Here is an 18,723-nt window from a genome sequence, read left to right on the forward strand (position 1 = left end):
ACCCATCTAAAGTGTACAATTCGGTGGTCTCGATTTATTCACAGATACGTACAACCATCCCCAGAGACCATTTGCGAATGTTTTTCATCACCCCAGAAGGAAACCGTGTACCCATTCACTATCACTGTCCCGAAGTCCCCAGCGCTAAGCAGCCACTAATCAACTTTCTGTCTCTGTGTATTTTTCTGTCCCAGACATTTCATATACACAAAATCCTACGATATGTGGACCTAGTTTTTTTTTTACTTCGCGTAATATTTTCGAGCTTCATCCATATTGTAGCATGAATCAGTACTTAATTCCTTTTTGGGGACAAGTAATATTCCATTGTATATAGATCTATCATATTTTGTTTATCCATTTCTCAGTTGCCGGGCATTTGGGCTGTTTCCACATTTTGGCCTTTATGAGTAATGATGCTGTGAACATTCACATACGAGTTTTTGCGTAGACATATATTTTCATTGCTCTTGGGTTACCTTAGGAGTGATGTTGCTAAGCCATATAAACTCTCGTGTTTAATCACTTGAGAGCTGTCAGACTCGTTTCCAAAGTGGCTGCACCATTTTGTATCCCACCAGCAGTGTGTGGGGGCCCTGACTGTCCCACATCCTCGTCGGCACTCGGTATCTGCCTTTTGATTACAGCCGCCCGTGGGCGTGAACTGATGCTTTATTGTGGTTTAGATTTGCATTTCCCTAATGACTAAATAATACTGAGCGTGTTTTCATGTGCCTTAAAACTAGTTGTATATCTTTCTTGAAGAAATGTCCAGATTCTTTGCCCATTTTAAAAATTGGGTTATTTTACTTTTATTGTTGATTTGTAAGAGTTCTTTATAGCTTTTCTTTCCATGTCCTTTGAAACACAAAGCTTTAAATTTCCATGAGGCCAAATTTATCTTTTGTTTCTTTGTAAGGTTTTTCTGTAGTAGATGTTACAGAACTATTACGTGTATTTTTATTTTCCAAACGTAAAACTAGAGAAATCATGATGTTTTAAACGCTGCACCATCCCAAGAGCTCTGGTGGGTGGCGTCTCTCCCCTCAAAACCCGTGGGCTCCACGAGGGCTCATCACCCCAGTGCTGCCTCTCATGGGGGCCTCGGTCGTTGTCCCTTTTTCTCTTAAGTATTTCTATATGCTTCTAGTCAGAGAGTTTTGAATTTAACAGAATTTAGAATAAAATGTCAACTACTGTTAAATAAAAGTGGGGACGCAGCGTTTTGGAGGCCTGGTGGATGTTCTGATCTTTAATATCGTAGTCCATTTTAAAAACAGCTGCATAGAGTCGACGTGCGGTATTCCGCCTTTCATCCAAAGACCAGTCAGTGTGTGTTCTGTTTATGCAGAGCGCGTCTGCGTCTGCAAACCGGATGGTCAAGGAAGGGTGATCGTGAAAGGTCCTACCTCACGTGGATCCTCTCGCTTCCTTTCCCAACAGGTGTGGCAGATCCCAGAAAATGGACTCACCCTTTCCCTGACCGAACCTGTGGTGATTTTAGAGGGCCACTCGAAGAGAGTTGGCATCGTGGCCTGGCATCCGACTGCCCGCAACGTCCTTCTTAGCGCAGGTGGGAGCCGAGCAGTTGGGGAGGGGGCAGTAGCCAGTGCATTTTGATGTGTGCTCCACAGCTTTGAAGCAGCTCATTAGGAATCCATGCTGAGGTGCTGAGATGCAGCGGTTCTCTAGCCTGCCTGCACACCTGTGTGCGTGCGCGTGTCTGTGTGTGTGTGTGTGTGTGTGTGTGTGTGTGTGTGAAGGCTGCATTGGCAGTCTGACTCAAGACTTCTTGCTTAGAGAAATGAACAGACACGTGCTTACCTATAAATGCAGCAGATGCACGGCTCCTGCTGGGGCCCTTCATGGACCACAGTTTTAGTTATTCTTGATAGAGCAGGAGGATCCCTGGTGGGAGCCCTGGGTGCCAGCTCTGATGTTGTTGCCAACTTCGGGGTGGTCCTGTGAGGCAAATATCCTCCTTCCTTTAAAAAGATACTTTCATTTTTCTCCTTATACAAGTAGTACATGTATGTTATAGAAAATATACAGAAACGAAAGGAGAAAATAAAAATCAGTTGTAATCCTGCCACCCGCCCAGAGGGAACATCATTACCATGTCTGTGTTTCGCTCCACAAGGTACTTTTTTGCACATACCTGAGTGATGTCTCCCACAAAGATAGGTTCAGACACTTTACTTGTGACTTGCTTTTTGCACTTAGTGGTACACTGTAGTCCTCTCCATGTGCCATTGAATGTTCTTCCTCTGATATATTTTTTTAAATGTTTATTTATTTATTTTGAGAAAGGGCAAGTATCAGTGGGGGAGGGACAGAAAAGGGAGAGAGAGAGAGAGAATCCCTAGCAGGCGCAGAAGTGGATGTGGGGCTTGATCTCACAAACCGTGAGATCCTGACCCGAGCCAAAATCCAGAGTCCAGCGCTCAGCTGACTGAGCTACCCAGGCTCCCCCTTTCCTATCATATTTTTAACGACCTCAGTGATAGTCCATTGTCTAGACATCTTCATTTATGTAATCAGTCCCCTATTTCTGGACATGGAGGTTTTGGCTTGTGTTTTTACGCTGCTGGACGGCACTACAGTGAACCCCCGAACCAAGATCTAGCGTTCTTGGTTTGCCACTTGAGTAGTTTCCACGTTTTACCCTGCAGGAATCTCTTTGTCTCCAGTTTGAGATTTTGTCTCTTATAGAAGCCATACAAAGGTCACAAGGGAGCGTCACGGGATGATGGAAAAGTTCTATATTTTGATTGTGATGGTGGCCACACATATGAATATATACACTTGTCAATATTTAGCACACGTATGCTAAAAATGGGGGCGTTGGACTGTATGTAAATCATACTTTCATAAAATTGACTTACAAAAAAAGAAATACTAATGTGAATGGTAGAATTTTTAAAATCTTTCCCCTCACCAGTACAAAGGAAGGGGGCAGTTGAGTTTTTAACTGGGAATAGAGGGTGTTTATAATATAATAAATTTAAAAACTTAATACCACATGTACCTGTTGAAACCAAGGACTCCTTTTCAAAACAGATGCTACTTAGAATTCTCTCCTTTTTTAAGTCACAAGTGACTATACGTGGGAACTCTCCTCATATTCAACTCAGTCCAGTAAGGAGAGAAAACAGTTGTAAAGAGGGAAGCCAATCATGGAAAATTTCCTGCCGCCCTTCTCATTGAGGTCAAATATAGGGTACTGTCAGCAGACTCTCCCCATTCTGCCTTTTACAAGCAGAGGAGAATGGCTAATTGCTGTGTTGTGTATATTTTAAGACTACGTGATCTATCCATGGTGGCTGAAGTTACCTGTTGGCCTGTGGTGTGCAAGACAGAGGAGAGTCAAGTCTCATCCTAGGGTTTAGCTCCAGCTTTACTGTCGTACAAGTTTGTTTACAGTCTTCTACTTCTGGCCCTTAGACAGCTTGGGTGCCTGGATATCAGTGGCTCATTTTTCTGAAGTGCTTGTAAAATTGGCCTACTGGCAAGAATTTACCTTCAGGATATCCATCCCTTATTTACTTCATCCTTGAACTAATGTCCTGGAAGCAACAAATGGTGCCACTTATTACAGGGTCCTTGGGGCAGATGCTTGAAGGAAGGTGGAATTGATGAACAGAGGGGTGTGGCTGAGCCAGCATTGTGGCCTCTTTGGGGATCAGCTTCCAAATCCACATGCCTACTTGATTACAGTTTGGGCTTCTCAGATCAGCCCAGCCTTGACCTATTTTTCTCCCCTTTTAAAGATGAGGATATGTTGTGAGCACATGGTTGGGTCATCCTTTAATGTGAGGCCATGTTTTACAGCATCGTTGATTTGAATAACGTGCTGTGTCACATTTTTGTTGAGTGCTCTAGACAGTCATTTAAACTCTTCATTTTTATTTCCTCCGGAAAAGAAATAAGTCGTATTCCTTCTGATGTTGGTTTTACTAGAAAAGGAAACACACGATCACTCGGGGTCCATCAGCCCATTAGCTCTTAAAAAACATAGGATTCTGTTTTCTTAGAGTTCTTTGTTTGGTTGTTACTTTTTGTGTGTTTCATATGAAACCAAATGGAGCAAACGATGTTTTTCCTTTAATACATTTCTTTTATATGCATGTGTTTTTTCTTTGTCACTTTGGTTTTTAATTAGCGGCCAATAAAGTAGGGCCTCCCGGGGCGCCTGGGCAGCTCAGTCGGTTGAGCGTCTGACTTTGGCTCAGGTCATGATCTCGAGGTCTGTGAGTTCAGGCCCCGCATCGGGCTCTGTGCTGACAGCTCAGAGCCTGGAGCCTCCTTCAGATTCTGTGTCTCCTTCTCTCTCTGCCCCCACTCCCCACCACTCTCTGGCTGTCTCTCTCTCTCACTCACTCACTCACTCAAAAATAAACATTAAAAAAAATAAAAGTAAAATAAGGTAGGGCCTCCCCGCGATCAGCATCTTCCTGTGTCTGTGTCTCCCTGCTGTATTCCTAGTTTTCATAAGCGCGCTGCTGTATGGGTGTTTCTCATCTCTGAGGAGCATGGTTTTGTTTGCTTTCAGGCTGTGACAATGCCATCATCATCTGGAATGTGGGGACGGGGGAAGCCCTCATAAACCTGGACGATATGCACTCGGACATGATTTACAATGTAAGCTGGAACCGGAACGGCAGTCTGATCTGCACAGCTTCCAAAGACAAGAAAGTGAGAGTGATCGATCCTAGGAAGCAAGAGATTGTTGCTGTGAGTATGCGAAGGGCAGAGCCGCCCGTGTTTGTCGCACTTGGGCGAGGGCGAGCTTTGCTTGTTAAGGCAGGCGGCAGAGGCCTCGCGCCCGCTCCGTGGAGCCTAACTGCAGACGCCGGACCGTGAATCCGCACAGGCTTGTACAGGCTTCTTCCTCCCGGTCACACTTCAGAGTTGTGTATCCCACAATTTACACAAGCCGTACCTCTCCCTTGGTGACCATTTCCCACAAAGAAACAAAGTTTTTATTGGTTCACTAGAATCCTTAAGAATTTACCAGTCTAGATCAGCTAACCCAGATAGTTCACTGCGTTTCTGGCTTAGCACTGAGTATTGATTGCTTCATTGATCCCCGCCCCTTCCTGCAACCATTGTCAGACCACCTTACAGAGATGCCACGGGTATCTTATCAGCTTGTGTCTTAGTTTCTTCCACCCAGACTAGGCCTCAACAAGTCACCTGTCATGACAGAAGACTTTGGGACTTGAGCTGGGGTTGAAGCTGTAGGTGCTGGACCCCAGAATGTCCTGCGTCTCCCCTTCTCTGGGATGTGCTGGTCCTTTGGCAGTATTACTTCTTAAGTTGGGTGACAGCCACAGCTCGTATTTGTCGAGCACTGGGGACTTGCCTGGCCCTGTGCAAAGTGCTTTCTCCACTAGAACCATTCAGGGCTCACTACTAGTGCACTCTCAAGGAACAAATGAGTAAAGGAAGGGGTTCACTGAACTAGACTTCGCTGTGTCCTGCGAAATTGGTGGAAACCATAGGGTATATCCAGTCTTCAGGTTATCCCCTGGAGAAACAGACATCTGGTAGAGTCCTTTCATGTGTTTTCTTTTTGCAGCATGGACTTGGGTTGGCAGCAGGGCATGGTGGAAAGAGTGAGGCTTTTGAGTCAACTCCTGGCATTCTGCTTGCTCACTAGCTGAGGGACCTTGGCCAACTTACATAGTGTCTCTTTGTTTCCTCATTTTGGGAGGAGCAGTGGTTAATTCTCTCTCTCTCTCTCTCTCTCTCTCTCTCTCTCTCTCTCTCTCTCTCACACACACACACACACACACACACACACCTGGCAAACACCTGGCAAACACCTGGCAATCAGGATGAATGGCATGGCGGCATGGGTTGGATTCCGTGTATAAGCCCCCACTCCACCTTTCTTTCTCGCAGTTTGAATATAATGTGCCTCTTGCTCTTTGCCTCCCAGGAGAAGGAGAAAGCACACGAAGGAGCAAGACCCATGAGAGCCATCTTTCTGGCTGACGGGAATGTCTTCACCACTGGTTTCAGCCGCATGAGTGAGCGGCAGCTGGCTCTCTGGAATCCGGTATGCCCCTTCCCAGCCTTCCCACTGGCTTATTACACTGAGCTTTCTCTTTCTGAGCAGGTCTTTGGAGGGGGTAAGTAGATTATAGGATTCTTAGTGTAGTTTTCTGAACTCCTGTCTGCCTTAAATTGGATGTGACATGCTCATCCTCACTAGAGACTTATTGCTAAACGTATTACTAAAATGCATTCTTGACACTCCAAAGTAGTCTGTGTTGGCTGTATTTTTTACAAAGAATGCACGAAGAAACGGTGTTTTGGACTTGGGAACCAAGTTCTGAGCTTTATTTTATAAAGAATATGACCAAATGTTGAAATCAGAATAGTCATGCTTAGGAAAACATTAATAGCATAAGTGAAAAATAAACTGTATATATGGTACAATCTCAGTGTGCGTGTGTGTGTGTGTGTGTGTGTGTGTGTGTGTGTGTAAGGAAGCAGACCAAAATGGCAATTGTTTCTGCCACCCACTGGATTGTGGGATTGTGGGATTGTAGAATATGGGATGATTATTACAGTGTTTCTGTAACTTTAAAGAGCACGTATTTATGTTAAGAAAAAAAAATGTTAAAACATTTTTCATGTTTATTTTTGAGAGAAAGTGTGAGTGGGGGAGGGGCAGAGAAAGAGAGAGAGCGAGACAGACAGACAGACAGACAGAATCCGAAGCAGGCCTCCAAGCTCTGAGCTGTCAGCACAGAGCCCGATGTGGGGCTTGAACCCACAAACCACGAGATCATGACCTGAGCCGAAGTTGGACGCTCAACCTACTGAGCCACCCATGTGCCCCAGAAAAATTTCTTTTAAAACAGAAAATAGTCAGAAAAGAGAACTGTCTCATCTTTGTCATGGAATCACAGATGTGTGCGTTGATTAGGTTGTCAAATGGGCACAATTTTCAGTGGGTTGGATACCATTTAGTATCCCTTTGGTATTTACATGTATGAATATTATATATGTGCATCGTTCAGACTTGCATTATTCTAGGAAATGGCTCACTTAATAAAATAATGATTCACCTTGTAAAAATATGGGTGAATATACAAGTATATAGATAGATACAGATCTTTGTATTTTTTTCCCAGAAAAATATGCAGGAACCAATCGCTCTTCATGAAATGGACACTAGCAATGGGGTGTTGCTGCCCTTCTATGACCCTGACACCAGTATCATTTACTTATGTGGAAAGGTAAACAGTCATTTTAATGTTTTATATTCAGTTTAATCTTGTAAGAGGAGAAGTTTATCCTTCAGAGATTTAGTTGCTGGGCAATGCGTTGTATCATATTAATAGTCTAATTTAGATGATTTGTGTATGTGTCTTAAACTAAAATAAGGACGGATGTGTGTCTTGGTGTGTTTTAGGTCTTGAGCCTAGACCCTTTGAGCCTGTCATTTGCGTGGTGATAGCACACCATGTTTAGGACTCCTGAGGACAGCAGGGATGGGGCTCGGGTGTTGGGGTGAACACTGGCAGGAATGTCTTCGCTTGGGGACTCTAGTGAGAGAAAGAGGACACCCCGGTGTCTCTTCACCTCTGGTGCTGTGTGGTTGAGGATTTTAGATCCTCTCCAATGGTATCAGGAACAAGCAGCCAGTTTGCCGCATCTGATGCTGAAGTCCATTGGGTAGCCCTAGAGTGGCATTTAGGTGTTTATTACCACGTGCCATGGACCTGTAAAGAGAATAGCGCTTTTTGGATAGGAGCTTTTAAAGGTCTCAGAGACTCTCCAGGGGGTTCTTGTCCCTGGAGTTCAGCATTAGGGCCCTGGGCTTGAAAGTATGTGGCCTGACTAAAGTGTCAGGAGGTGACAGTTGTTATAGGAAGACCCCACACTAAAATCAAAAAGCGTACCTCCTGCCTTATGATGTCCACCTAACTACAGTGTTTGCTAGCTTTATTATTATTATTATTATTATTAATTTTTTTTTTTTTTTAGTGGGCAGTAACCTTAATGTTCCTTAGTCTTCTGTAGATTCAATTTTTCTTAGACTTTCTGTAGCTGAAATAAATGAATTAACAAAATTGAAGCTGTTGCTGTATTTCCCCCAAACCTGTGTAGATAGCCCCTTGCTGAGTAAAGCCAGACATGTTTCGGTTCTCATAGTTGACTGAGCGCTGCTTCACATTGTCCTCCATCAGCTGCTTCGAACCCGGGATCTTGTCTGTTTCCTTGAGAGTCATTTTCAGATGTTCACAGCTGCCATAGACTGCATCAAAACCAGTAACGGGAGCGATTACCCAGATGTTAGCAATGCTAGGTGGAAAGTTATTTTCAGTACACAGGGAACAGTCTGTGTTTAGCTTGTTTACCATCACTTTAGATATTTACGTTATTGAAACAAGTGGAAATCATGAGAACCGAGACACTTGGAAGGGCACGATCGCATATACACACACGTTTCCCCTCCAGCAGGCAGCATTGCCTTTGCCGCTCAAGGTGGCGTAACTGTGGGACAGCTAGTTCTGCTTAGAGACACTCGCGTACGCTTCCGACCTCCAAAACCATCTGCCCTTTCTAAGAAAAATTATCCTGGAATTTGATACATTGCAACAAGACAGCGCTGTCTTCTGAAGTTAAGGAATACTCATGTTTTAGTGAGTTTCTTCATTATGAATGAAGAATTATTATGAACTGTGAATTAATTATTAATGAAGGATGATTAAAAACTCTTTGTTCTTAACATTTCATTCTTCTACAAATCTTACTTTTTATTATTGCTTGATTGTCCGGGGTTGGCGCCCTCAGGTCTGCAAAGGACACCGTTCTGTGCCAGTCTTCGCCCTCTCCGTGGTCCCCCTAGACTTTGTCTTTTGAAGTTGAATTGCGATGCAGTTGCTGGGCCGGAGGCGTTCACATTTTTGCCCTGACTCTGACTTGGCGTCCGGGCTCAGTGGAGAGCCTCCAGTAGGAGGCGGAGGAGACCATTTAAAAGACATGCTAGCATTTGATGAGTGAGGGCTTTGCCAGGAAGGGCACCCATCAGATCCTCTCCCTCTGGAGAGGAAGCGAAGGTTGGCCACTGAGGCCAAGTCCCAGTCAGTGCTGGGTTGACAGGGGAGAGAGACACCACCTCATCCAGCTGCTTCAGGTAACGTTCAATGCGAAGTTTTCTCTGATTTCTTGTAGGGTGACAGCAGTATCCGCTATTTTGAGATCACAGATGAATCCCCGTATGTCCACTACCTCAACACATTCAGCAGCAAGGAGCCTCAGAGAGGGATGGGCTACATGCCCAAGAGGGGACTTGACGTTAACAAATGTGAGATCGCCAGGTAAAGAGCCGGTACCGGAAGATACGCAGGTTGTTTGTGCCCCGCGTGTTACACCAGAGTGATACAGCTGCCGGTAATGCCCTAGGGCCGCAGTCTCGTCTCCCCTCCGTTGCACTGCGGAATTGGTTTCTCATTTCCTGTCCACACTGAGAAACAGAGTTTTAGAGCAGGAAAGAACTTGCAAAATCGTGTCATGGAACCGTGCTTCAGACTGTGTGGCCCGAAGCACCAGTGACGTGGCTCAGCCAAGGCGCACTGCACACGTACTGACCTAGCGAAACCTCCATCTCTCGTCTTCAGGCCGAGGCTGTGGCCAGTGTCTGCTGGGAGGCAAGCGGGGGCTAGCCTGCCCCTGAGTTGGACCGAATAGATGGTTTTCCTGCCCGCTGTGGGGACAAACATGTTCCAAACTGGATCGTGGACCTCACGGACCCTAGATTAGAGAAGGCAGAGACCAGTAGCTGGGTGTTGGGTTAGCTTGATTTAGGAAATGCAACTATGTTATAGAATTGCTGCCTGTCTATACTACTAGGGATTTTTAAAAAATTTTATATTGCATAATGCCAGTGGTCTTCCCAAAGGGTAGGCTTTTTTCTCCTCCTAGTCAACAGGAGATACTCTGTGAGACTCACGAATGACTGGCCATTTAAAAACTTTTTTCTTAAGCTTTATTTATTTATTTTGGATAGAGAGGGGTAGGGGGAGATAGAAAGCCAACGCACGGGAGCAGGGGAGGGGCAGAGAGAGAGGGAGACAGAGAATCCCGAGCAGGCTCCGTGCTGTCAGCACAGAACCTGACGCAGGGCTCGAACCCACAAACCGTGAGATCATGCCCCGAGCCGAAACCGAGTCGGGCGCTCAACCGACTGAGCCACCCGGGTGCCCCATGAATAACTGGCCGTTTTGAGCAACAGGATGACTAGCGCCACGCTATTGGGCCGGTGACCGTACCGCACATTTGTACAACACTACATTTCTGTGGACATCTGCCTACCTCTGTTGTTTTGGTCATACAGTTAAATAATGAGCACATCTTTTAAGTTAATTACTCTAAGTTTCATATTTTTTTTTTTTTTAAATTTTTTTTTCAATGTTTTTTATTTATTTTTGGGACAGAGAGAGACAGAGCATGAACGGGGGAGGGGCAGAGAGAGAGGGAGACACAGAATCGGAAACAGGCTCCAGGCTCTGAGCCATCAGCCCAGAGCCCGACGCGGGGCTCGAACTCACGGACCGCGAGATCATGACCTGGCTGAAGTCGGACGCTTAACCGACTGCGCCACCCAGGCGCCCCTCATTTTTAAATATACTTAATTCTCTGTAGCTGGAGTAGTGAAAGAAAGATAATTCAGAATTATAGTTTAAACCAAACTCATCAAAATGTGGTTCAAAATAGATTGAATCCAAACTTGAGAGTGCTTCTGGTACTTGGGAAAGCATTTATTTTACTGTCATCTAAAAGTCAAAAACCTGTAAGCATAATCATTCAGGATACCTCCTACTTATTAAACGTTTACTGAGCATTCATTAATACATTGAGTACTTGAGCTGGACATCAAACCCAGGCCAGTTTGGTTGGTTTTTGTTTTTGTTTTTATTTTTGTTTTTTACCACTCTGCTGACTGCAGAGGTTTCGTGCTTTATGTTCCTAGTCTTTCCACATTTTGGATAATTTCAAATTTTTCTTGAGTGTCAAATATGATGCGGTTTGCATAGATGCCAAAATTGTAATCCTAGGATTATCTTCTTTTCCTTTTTTTTTTTTAAATTTTGTTTTTAGCGTTTATTCATCTTTGAGAGACAGAGAGAGACAGAACATGAGTGGGGGAGGGATAGAGACAGGGAGACACAGAATCCGGAGCAGGCTCCAGGCTCCAAGCTGTCAGCACAGAGCCTGACGTGGGGCTTGAACTTACGAACTGCGAGATCATGACCTGAGCCGAAGTCATACGCTCAACCAACTGAGCCACCCAGGCGCCTATCTTCTTTTCCTTTTTAAAAATCCTATTTATGCCAACAAATGTTCAGCCACTTCTAGTTGGCAGAAGACCTGGCATCCGAATCGTGGATGCTAATCTCATGTCAGGTGTTTGTTCTCTCCTGTCTGTTGACTTGGTCATTGTTCCAGAAGTGAATCATCGGCGGTGGTGGCGTTTCCACCACGGCTGCTCAGCCCTGAAGATGGGGGTTTGACTGTCCCAGCAGCATAGACCTCAACTCCTGGTTCCTGTTTCTAGTCCACCATTTCCTAGCATAGCTCCTCTTGGCTTCTGTTTTCTCATCTGGAAAACGGGAACACAGATTGTACCTGCTCCCCAGGGTGGATCGGCTGCGGTGCTAGGCAGAGCATGTCGTATCCCATACAGGAGAGTAATTGTTATGAAGCCTGTGACTTGGCCTCTTATTTCACTTAATACAACTTTGCCTTTATTTCCCCCTTGAAGATTCTTCAAACTTCATGAGAGAAAGTGTGAGCCTATTATCATGACGGTTCCAAGGAAAGTAAGTGCCCAGTTTCTTAGGCAAATTTGTGTTTCAAAGACTTTCACATGTCAGGTCTTTCTTCTTCTTTAACCGAGGGTTTTCCCAAACTGTCTCTTGTAGTCGGACCTTTTCCAGGATGACCTGTATCCTGACACAGCAGGGCCCGAAGCGGCGCTGGAGGCAGAGGAGTGGTTTGAGGGGAAGAATGCAGATCCAGTCCTCATCTCCTTAAAGCATGGATACATTCCTGGCAAAAACCGGGATCTCAAAGTGGTCAAGAAGAACATTCTGGATAGCAAGCCCACTGCAAATAAGAAGTGTGACCTGATCAACATCCCCAAGAAAACCCCGGACACAGCCAGTGTGGTAAGGACCCCCTGAGGTTGAGGGGTACGGTGCGCTTGGCTGGCTCAGGGCTTTGTTTCAGTGAATGAAAACATGACTATTTCTAAGAACCTCCTTGGCCACATAACATTTTTAAGTTTGGCTCCATTAGCTGTTTTTGGGGTTTTTGTTTTCGTTTTTTTGTAATGACCAGGAGAGAAGTCAGTCTGCGACCATTTTTAAGAGAGTGCACAGGAGCTGCTTGGGTGTTTTCTTAAGTGTGTCTCCCCAGACCGTTCACGTCCATCTTTGATTGGGGTGGAAATGAAGCAAGAGAGCGTGGGGCCACAGATGCCGAGAAGAGGGGGTCCTGGGAGGGGAAGAGAGTGGTGCGAGCGTCCAGATGTTGCTGAGTGTTCCAGAGACACAGGCGTGTGGCGACGAGTGCAACTTAGCGAAGATGATCTTGGACCTCTTGGCAAGAACCATCTGAGTGGAGCGGTGGGAGCCGAAGCCTGACATCGGGGGCCCACACGGCCACTGGGGATGCTGCTGCTAGGAGAGCAGGGTCTAGCCAGGGAGGAGGCGGCAAGGGGACTTGGCGGGCGTGGAACAGGATCCCAGGGGCCAGAGGGAGGTCGGTGAACTGTCAGTGAGAAGGTGTAAGTGGAACGAAGAGGCCAAGCGCCCGGAGGAGCTGGCACTTTGGCCATAACTAGGGAAGCCACGTCAGATGCCGTGGACTGCAGGGTTTCCAACAGGGTCCGTTCCACGTGGAAGAGGCTGAGGCCTCTTTAGAAGAGTTAGCAAGCAGGGCAAGGGCTTTAGCTCCTAAGAAGGGCCCTCCCCGGGTGATGGCAGGGGCTCGGCAGCCTCCAGAAGGCCACATAGACATTACTCCTGATGGTATCGCACCGGGTGGCCAGGCTGTGGCGCAGCCGTGAAGGGACCGGTCCCTTCCCACAGTTTCTGTCCTGAGACTGAGTCCGGGTAAGTGCACGGACATGAGGAGCAGCGCTGCGGGACTGTGGCTCTGTTGTGGGGCGGCAGGTGGGCTGACCAGCAGCCGGGACTCTCCTATGGCCCAACTTGGTGGCGGTGCCTGGCCACATCCAAAGTGGAAAATGAGACTGCGCAGCCTATACATTCTCAACTGTGGTGAACTTCGTTGAGTGCATTTTAGTCAACCTCTTACCCTCTCCCCCCTTTTTGGTTTTCTTAGCAAAATGAAGCCAAGCTGGATGAGATTTTAAAAGAGATCAAATCTATAAAAGATACAATCTGCAATCAAGACGAGCGCATTTCCAAGTTAGAACAGCAGATGGCGAAGATCGCCGCCTGAAGGTCCACCCCCCACCCCCAAAATGGGAGCAGGAACTCTTCGTGGTAGCCGGTTGTGGGCGTGGTCCCAGGGAGGGCGGAAGGGAGGCACTGCCATTTGGGGACCTTCCGTGTCAGCGGCCCGTGTCAACCAGCCACGGGCCGCATTCCAGTCAGAACTCAATTCGTCTCCCAAATTTGCAGAAACAAAATGTGATTTAAAAGCTGAGCTTTTTATCAGAAAGCTTTTTTGATGTTTTAAGTGTTACGTGACTTGTCGAACTTTTAAAAGACAAAAGTGCTACTTTTAAAATCCCAGATATTCTGAATTTTAGAAAACCGACCAATTCTGATTCAGTGTTGTGCCCAAGTACCTTTTTTCTTTTTTTTTTTATAAACAGGGACCAATGCCACATTGCTTTTTATATTTTTTTTTTTTTTTTTTTAACGTTGCCAAAACCAAAAGTAGCTCCCCCGCCCGCCGCCCTTGTATTTTGCTACTTTGCAGTATTTGTGTGTGGTTTTTTTTTTTTTTCCTCCTTAATTTGAAAGGGACAGCACTGTGTATGTTTATAAACTAAATGAAGATAAGATATTATTTTGTATACACGTTCATCCGAGAACAATCAGAGCAGTAGCCTCATGGTGCTGGCTCGTTTGCAGCACAAAACCCGGTCATCCTCATGACTGTACAGAAGGAAGACTTGAAAAATCACGTGGGTTCACGTCACCACCCCTCTCCTTTCACGGAGTCTTCTGATCAAAAAAGCTCCTATTGTATCGTCTCTTTTCTTTCCTTTCTCTTTTCTAGAAACTGGGTGGTTGTACCAGAATGGAATTTCAGTTCTTGGTTATCCTGTGCTTCAGATGATTATAATCTAACCTAAACTAGCGTGTGTTTCCGCAGTTTTGTTATACACGTAGAATCTATTGCATTGATCACTTTAAACGTCATAGTTCAGGTTTCGGTCAATACTTGACAAGGGTGCCCGGGACAGGAGGCCACAGAAGCCACTGTGGAGTGCTCCTTCTTGCCCATTTCAGCAGCCTGTCTTGCTCCTGAGTGTGGTAGGGGACTGTAGGCCGAGCGAACCTGCAGGGGGGAGTGTGCCCCCACGGGACCCTCTGCTCTCCCAGCACATCGCATGCCGACCCTGTGCTGTGCTGGAGGCAGAAATGGCTCTCTCTGCACCCCAGAGCCCCTGCCCTCCCCTCTGTGTCACAGATGCAGCCACCTCTCTCAGGGCTCCCCCAGACAGTCCTTCTGTTTTTCCTGCCTCGGCCCTCTCCACAGTCAGCTGAGATGAAGGCCAGAGGGTGCTATTGACTATTGAGACTGAGAACAGTCTAGAATGAAGCAAGACCAGGAGCACGGGCCTCTGCTGTAGCTTTAATGTGTACGAACTTGTCCCTTTGCACCCTCCACACAAACCAGCCTGCTCTGCCCCTCCAGCTCACACAGAGGCTGTGTCAAAGCGCAGAGGTTCCCCTGGATTCAGGGGCCAGCGACTGAGCTCTGAATACCTGTTCCATTCCTAGGTTAGCTAGAACTTCTCCATTTCCATGTTCTCATTTTGCATGCTTGAGGAACAAGATTTAAAGAATCTCTGGGAAAGACTGAGTGTCCGTGGTCGAACATGAAACGTGGAGTGCCATTGGGACCGCCCGGGGGCTCTTGCGCATGCTCCCGCCGGTGTGGGGAAGAACTGGCTGGGAGCATCTGTAACAGGGAACCAGGATGGAGGCGGAGTGTGGCGACACTGGGTTGGAACGCGCAGTCGAGCTGGGGCTAATGTCTGCGTAGGAAAGGTACCGTGTTTTTACCCAGAATTGGGATCGCTGTCTCCACAGTTTCAGGGCATCTGAATGTTTGGTGTGGTTTTGTGTGTGTATGTGTGTGTGTTTAATATTGGAGTGGATAATGAGATGTAAAGAAAACAATAATTACAGTGACTTCTATTCAAACCTGTACATGTTTCTTTATCGACGTAATCTGCTGAGGACCTTCATTTTTTAAATTGAGAAGTGTTTTAAGGTTCTGACAAATTAAAGTAAACAAAATTGTTGATAGTGGTGGAACACCATAGGGAACATGGTTCAAAGAGAAGACAGAGGGCAAGGAGAAATTACCCTGATTTTAGTGATTTTAGCTTATGACTTATTTAATGAACGAATGCCCAGCCAGGCTCAGAGTCGGTGCCTGAAGCTTTGTGGATTATTTTTCCTGTTTTGTCTTTTTTTTTTTTTTTTCTCCTTCTTCTTTTCAAAGCCGTGCTATCCCAGAGGAAAACCAGTGAATTGCTCCTAGATCGGCTCTTATAGAGCGGCCATAGTATTCTGTCAAAACACTTGCTTCCATTTTCAAAGATAAAAAAATCATTGATTACAAAACGGTGTCCGTGTTTATTTCGCACCTTCGGCTGTCTTTGGGGCAGCGCACAGCTCCTCTGACTCCGTGGAACTGGCCGGGCGACCGTCTCCTCTCTGAGGGTGAGTACAGGGGAAGTGTGGGTGAGCCACTCAGCGCCGGCAAAGCGGGGACGTCAAGTGGGGTAGAGCGGAGAGCGTGCTGCCTGCCAGACCCCCACGGGCCTGCGTGTTTGAATCCTGCCTCCGGCCTTTACCGGAGGTGGGATCTGGGGCAGATCTCCTAATCTCAAGACATCCCTTTTCCTGCTCTGAAGGAGGGACGCAGGCTTCCGCGTGGTTTGGAAGGGAGCTACCTGGGCCCGGCCACACGGAGAGCCCTCGCCGAGTGGCTGCCGCTTTCGCTGTTTCCCTGGCGGCGCTTTTGGAAGCGTGCTCTTCGGTGGAGTACAGTCCTCTCGGCTTAGCTGTGACTTTTATTCCAGTGGGAGGTTTTCAGGGTCCTTTGAATCTCGTGGCCTTTGGCAGCTTCCCTTTTTACACCAGGATATCGTCTCAGGACATTTCAGTGATTTTAGCAGAGTTTCCCACCGTTTGGGTTTTCCAGAGGTTTGTAAACATGAATAATTGGCGTGAAGTGCGCCCCCCCCCCCCCCGCCCCCAATACATTCTCCTAAAGTTGCTGCGGTCGGTGAGAACAGCAGCCAGGTTCGTGGTCAGCTCGTGTGGCTGCAGGAAGCAGCGACGACAGATGCTGTCTGTGCCCCTTGGTGCCCACGGTCAGGGGGCAGACGCGTGCTGGGAGGTGTTTACGACCGACGTTCTCTCGTTTTGGCTGCCTTGCCTCTTGGTCAGAGACCTAAAGGTTACTGTGTCCGCCCCAGACGTCCAGCCAGGCCCCATCAAGGGAGAACTTCCGTATTTTGAAAGGCTACTTCCCTTGCTGGTCTCGGCCTTGTGTGTCCAGAAAAGCTTTTTCTTGGCTGTTAAGAATCTGTTAACTCTAAGTGGCCCTTCTCTTCTGCTAGCACATTAGAACGTCCCGAAGCCGTCACTGGACTCGACCGTGAGTCGTGGCCACGGACACTCACATTTTCCTGCAAGACTGAAGGGGGCATTTGCACATTGGTGCAACCTTTCCGGAGGGCAGTGTGACAAGGTCCGTCTGGAGTCTTGAATGTCCTTACCTTTTGGCCCAGGGTCTTCACCTCTGGGAATTGTGCCCCAAGGAAACTGGTAGAAGAACTCTCCAGGAACGAGAAGAGGGAAGATTAGTCTAGCAGGGTTGGTTAACTTTAACCGCCCAGGACCGATTGCTCTCCACAAGCCCTCTTGAGGCCGTACGCATATACAGTGTGTATTTACATGTAGAATAAACCCAAGTTTTCTTGTTTCTATGTGGAGGTACCAGTGGTGGGTAGTTTTGACTTAGATTTTCCTGAATTTTCTATCTCACACAAATGTCTTTACTCCCAGACAAAAGTCATTAAAAGTAGGGGTGCCTGGGTGGCCAATTGATTAAGTGTCCGACTTCAGCTCAGGTCATGATCTTGCTGTTCGTGAGTTTGAGCCCCACGTCGGGCTCTGTGCTGATGGGTCAGAGCCTGGAGCCTGTTCCGGATTCTGTGTCTCCCCCCCCAACTCTCTGCCCCTCCCCAACTCATGCTCGGTCTCTCCCTCTCAAAAATAAACATTAAAAAAAAAAAAAAAAACATTTAAGGAGTGCCTGGCTGGCTCAGTCGGTAAAGCGTCCGGCTTTGGCTCAGGTCATGATCTCACGGTTCGTGGGTTCGAGCCCCACGTCGGGCTCTGCGCTGACAGCTCAGAGCCTGGAACCAGCTTTGGATTGTGTCTCCTCCTCTCTCTGCCCCTCCCCTGCTCGCACTCGGTCTCTTGTGTCAAAAATAAACATTAAGACATAAAAAACAAGTTATTAAAATTAATGTATGGGCTGCCGGGGTGGCTCAGTCAGTTACGTGTCCGGCTCTTGACTTCGGCTCAGGTCATGATCTCATGATTTGTGAGATCGAGCCCCACCCCCACCCTGTCAGCTCTGTGCTGACCTCGAAGAGCCTTCTTGGGATTCTCTCTCTCCCTTGCTGTCTGCCCTTCCCCCACTTGCACGCACGCTCTCTCTCTCTCTCTCTCAAAATAAACTTAAAATTTTTTTAATGTATGAGTGATGAATTTGTAATCCGTGGAAACAGGGATCCTAAACATCCTAAATCAACAGGGGCAGGGGGTGGGGCAGGAAATGATGGCGTGCCATGACCAGTTCTGGAGTCAGGGACTCCTCAGAGCCACCCGACGATACCAGTGTATATTCCTGATAGAGTCAGTAGTTAAACGGAAGGAAACTTTATTTTCAAGTTCAGAAGAAAAAATAAGCCCTTTTCCACCCAGACTTCTGTCTGGGGGGAAACGTTTTAAATCACAAAGGAAAAGATAACGTTGGCTGTGTTAAAGTGAAATTACATGAGACTTCAATATGTCAAAAAAAAAAAAAATGAAGGTCATGGAACCTGGGAAATATATTTTCAACCAGTAAGATATGAAGTATATTTCCATCTAATGCATCTAATATATTTCGTGTAATGTGCTTGATCTCAGATCCAGCCGCTGTCTCTGTTTGCGAAGGGGGTGATCTGTGCTGATGTGCCCGTAGCATTCCCTCCTGGCCCCTGGGAATTGAGTCTGTCAGCAACAGGGGTGGAAGGACAGACAGTGCTAGGAGTCACTAGGCATAGTGAGCTTTGTTCCCCCAGTTGCAAGTTTCTGGAAAAGGTGGGACAGAGACGAAGGGACAGACTGCTCCAGATCCAGTGGTCCTCGAGGGTCAGGTGGCCGCTAAGTTGGTTAGGTCGGTGGAAATGTGGAGGAAGGTGAG

General features: G+C 46.8%; 1 protein-coding gene across 5 annotated transcripts in view; it reads left to right on the forward strand.

Moving 5' to 3' along the window:
• Positions 1-15,860, forward strand: part of CORO1C (coronin 1C) — a 90,963-nt gene extending 75,103 nt beyond the window's left edge. For all 5 annotated transcript variants that reach the window (XM_049619202.1, XM_049619206.1, XM_049619204.1 and 2 more), the window contains 8 exons: positions 1,444-1,573; positions 4,553-4,734; positions 5,945-6,064; positions 7,149-7,253; positions 9,196-9,341; positions 11,786-11,843; positions 11,946-12,191; positions 13,372-15,860. In XM_049619202.1, the coding sequence (XP_049475159.1) occupies positions 1,444-1,573; positions 4,553-4,734; positions 5,945-6,064; positions 7,149-7,253; positions 9,196-9,341; positions 11,786-11,843; positions 11,946-12,191; positions 13,372-13,491 (1,107 nt within the window). In that variant the 3' untranslated portion in view covers positions 13,492-15,860. The remainder of the gene's footprint in view (positions 1-1,443; positions 1,574-4,552; positions 4,735-5,944; positions 6,065-7,148; positions 7,254-9,195; positions 9,342-11,785; positions 11,844-11,945; positions 12,192-13,371) is intronic.
• The last annotated feature ends 2,863 nt before the right edge of the window (positions 15,861-18,723 follow it).

The sequence above is a fragment of the Panthera uncia genome (genome assembly GCF_023721935.1).
Source record: "Panthera uncia isolate 11264 chromosome D3 unlocalized genomic scaffold, Puncia_PCG_1.0 HiC_scaffold_8, whole genome shotgun sequence".
In the NCBI taxonomy this organism is placed as follows: Eukaryota; Metazoa; Chordata; class Mammalia; order Carnivora; family Felidae; genus Panthera; species Panthera uncia.